Source organism: Centruroides sculpturatus, unplaced genomic scaffold (genome assembly GCF_000671375.1).
Source record: "Centruroides sculpturatus isolate CEXI.00-Female unplaced genomic scaffold, Cexi_2.0 scaffold383, whole genome shotgun sequence".
Classification (NCBI taxonomy): domain Eukaryota; kingdom Metazoa; phylum Arthropoda; class Arachnida; order Scorpiones; family Buthidae; genus Centruroides; species Centruroides sculpturatus.
In genome coordinates this window covers 341252-345371 of record NW_019384849.1, presented here as the reverse complement: position 1 = coordinate 345371, position 4120 = coordinate 341252, and the positions used below count along the sequence as shown (strand labels likewise).

The window sequence follows — 4120 nt, the reverse complement described above, 5'->3', positions numbered from 1 at the left end:
AGTTTACTAAATAATTTATAGGGTAACTTAAATAAAATACACAGAGAAACATGTTTTATTTTGTCCTAAAAATTACATTTATTTATTAAATTGTTTTAAATGATAAAAATTTAATTTAATACATTTTTCTATGTACAGATACATAACTACAGTTCAATATTAATTTATAGGTGGAGTTTTAAACAGTCTAACAGATCATAACTCCAGTTTATTCTAAATAAATGCTCAAAATCTCACTTAAATTTTCAAAGTATTTCGAATAATATCGTCTCGTTACTGCTTCCAACATCTATTTATTATAATTTAAATTTAATTAATTTAGTTTTCCTTTATTTCTATCATTAATTTGCTTAATCTACGAAGTATTACTGAACAATCGCGTAGCAACTAATACTACAGGAGCTAGTACGAGTAATTCAGTAAATCACAAAATTAACAATAGTTTATATGTTAATAGCCAAAGTACATAATTGAATTTAAATATATCAATACACATAATCTTTAATAGAATACTCGCAACTTACAGATAATGAAAAGTAAGTATTTTGTAACACCGTCCTTGACAGAAGCAAATCAGGCGAGATTATAAACATTCGAATATTGAAAGATAAATGGACTTTAACATTCGATAAATTATACTGTTTATTGGAATCGAACAAAGGGAAGTTGTTAAAGGATGAGTACACTTATTGAAATATGTTCTGGTTTGCCTATTAAATCTCTACCACCACCTGTTAAACATAGGGATAATAATGTACCTCATGCACCTATCAGGAACATTAATCTTAACAGAGAAGAAAAACAGGTTAGTCAAATTTTAACTTTTATCCGTATTACATAGTTACAATTATTAATTATTTTAAAAATTTGAATAAAAAGTTAGCTTTGAAAAATGCATTACGATATTTTCCGGCCAATCTTCATAACATACTCGCACCAGAATTTCTTGAAGAATTGGAAAATTATGGGCATATTTACATGTATAGATTTCGTCCTTCTATAGAGATGAGGTGAGTTTCCTTGTTTTAAAATATTACTTAAAATATCAATAAAAAATTAATAATTTTGTAGAGCTTATCCAATCGATCAATATCCTGCTAAATGTCAAAAAGCAGCAGCCATTATGTTGATGATTATGAATAATTTGGATCCTAAAGTGGCACAATTTCCTCACGAATTGGTCACTTATGGTGGTAACGGACAAGTATTTTCTAACTGGGCACAAGTAAGCCATTGTTAATTTAAGCTATTAAATCAATATTATGAATGAAATATTTCATAAAATACTTTTAGTTTTTGTTAGTTATGCATTATTTATCAACGATGACGGAAGAGCAAACTTTAGTGATGTATTCGGGACATCCTTTAGGATTATTTCCATCATTTGCATCATCTCCTAGGCTAGTTATTACCAATGGCATGATGATACCTAACTACTCTTCTCCAGATAATTATGATCGAATGTTCGCGTTGGGTGTAACTATGTAAGTATAAAAGACTTCATTAGTTTTTTTTATTAAGTTAACATTTTTCTTTATCTCACTTCAACAAAATCGTAAATGCACAGATGTTATAGTAAGTTTGTAACTTCAAATTAACAGCGCATATTCAATACTGGAGTTCTACTTCTTTCACTTACGCAAACTATAATGCAGATAATTAACGTATTATTTCTAAAAATTATGTAATATAAAACTAATATACAATTATTATTATTATTTAAAATAAATTTGCTAATGCTGAAAGCATCTTCTTTAATTATAATGCAATGAGTTCAAATTAGACCAAGGCTACTTTAATTATTTATTTATTAAATTAATTGATTTTTCAAATACACCATTGCGGATCAATTCTATCCGTAATGAGTGAAATTGTGACTGACCCTATAATGTTAATGTGCTGTTGTAGCATTAATAATCAATCATTCCAATAATAATTTTTCTACCGAAAATCGAAATTGGAAACAAACATTTGACAGAACATTTCATATTCAATCTAATCTATCGATTATGTTGTTCCATAAAGCTAAAATATAAGTTGCAAATGCTTCTAAATATTTATGCCTCTTTCCATAAGAGTAAAGATTTATTTTTAGCAATATTTCAATTAGAAATGTATTTTCTATGAACTGATATTAGATAATTTGTCATTTTTCTCTAGAATTCTGTCTTCAGATCTATTTGAAGTATGCAATATCAGACTATCAGTATCATGATAAGAAATGATTACTCAAATATCTATCTTGGCAAATGTTCCAAGATGTAAGCTTTAGAAATTTATTGAAATTAAATAAAGTCAAACTTCGATATAGCTCCAAAGAATACTCGGAAACGAATCATTTCCATAAATATTAAATAAATAGCTCTACATTAATTATAACTCTTAAGTTGAAAATCTCTAATTATAAATTCATTAGCATAAATTAATTAATAACTCTTCTGTAACTGAAAATCACTAAATATATGACTTTACATGACTTTCAGGTGAATTTCAAACTCCCAACTCAAAAATTGTATAGACCTCATTATCATATAATTTTTTATTTTTTAATTAATTCAATTTGGAGCCACAGACAAATTTCATAAGCGAAGTTTGACTATAATATAACAGCTCAACAATCAATCATATTAGAATGTTTGTAATCAATGTTAATAGGCAGCTTTGCTATAATTTACGAAAAAATAACAAAATACTGTAATTCCTCACTAATCTACATACATACATACATATCCTACGTCCTTAATCCAAAAAGAGTGAGCAGCAAGCAAATCTTTTTTATGCATCTCAATTATAATAATTTATGATTCATTTGTTCGGTCATTCAACAAAATATTTATTTCCAATCAAACTATCTTAGAAATATCACGTTTCAAAATATTTATTTAATTAATGACTTATCGAAAACATTTGTACTACAGAAAATGATACAAAGTTTTGTATTATATAAAAAATGAATATTGAGGTAAATCATTTAAAACGTTACTAACGAATTGTTCTTAAATAATGCTTTGCATCTGAAAATAAACATAGAAATAAATTTTTCTAAAACCCTGATCACACTATGCGATTTTCAGCCGCGCAGGCGACTGCAACCGCGACGGCTGTTCCCGTTAACTAGTAATCCCCCCTCGAAAACCGGCGCGACTGCAATCNAAAACATTATAAAGTTAAGTATATATTTGCGTTTATAGGATGACCAAAAGCCAGTTAACCGAGATATAGCAAAGTTAGTTAATTGAATTAACTGATTTTTGAAATATCGCGTGTATAGATCAAATTTATGAAAAACAAATTTAAATTCAAATAAAATAAATAATCGCACTCGTTAATTCAATACTATATTCTTTTAAAAAATCTGATTTAAAAGAGCAAATTTGAATTTCTTTCCTAGAATGGTAATGAGACGAATTATTGTGTCTTTGTTTCATCTTGACGTAACGCTATTTGAGAAGAATAAAAGATAAGGTAATAAAAAGATTTTATTCGTTTTACGTATTAAATAATCCAATTTAAATTCTGAAATCCCATTTCTTAGCATTTCAGAAGAATCTTGATTTGGTTCATCGACCCAACAGTTCATCATCAATTCCATTCGGAGTTAGAACAAGCAATGAATGACGAACATTCATAAGCTCGTCACGATGTATAGATCTAATTCATACAAGAAGTTAATTGAAAGACGTTAATACAAGAATATGTTATTTTTGTGATGTAATAAATCCCTGATAACATGTAATAAACAAATTTGAGAAATAAAGATAATGAAAACTTCATGTATCAGTGTCTCTTATTGTAATACTTTTCGCTACTTTTACAATATGCTTAAAAAATATAAATTCCTATGTATGAAAGTAGAGCATATGGAAAAAATGAGTTCTTTATTAATATTTTTAGCTCTCAATTACATAATAAATAAATAAATAAATATAGGCTATATATATTCATATAATTAATGAATAATGATGTATTTATATATTTATTAATAGTTTCGGTGTAGCTGAAAAAAATTAAGTTAAGGAAATGTTTAAAATACTTTAACTTTTTTGGAGAAAAAAACTAAATAAAGAAATTAATCACAAATATTTTTAAAAACTTTAATCCTTTATAATGGCTTAATAGT

General features: G+C 26.7%; 1 protein-coding gene across 1 annotated transcript; it reads left to right on the top strand.

Moving 5' to 3' along the window:
* The first annotated feature begins 580 nt into the window (after positions 1 to 580).
* On the top strand, positions 581 to 1488 carry LOC111630433 (urocanate hydratase-like). The gene is made up of 4 exons (XM_023374526.1): positions 581 to 805; positions 880 to 1010; positions 1072 to 1225; positions 1294 to 1488. The coding sequence occupies exons 1-4, from the start codon at positions 677 to 679 to the stop codon at positions 1486 to 1488; spliced, it is 609 nt and encodes a 202-aa protein (XP_023230294.1). The 5' UTR covers positions 581 to 676.
* The last annotated feature ends 2632 nt before the right edge of the window (positions 1489 to 4120 follow it).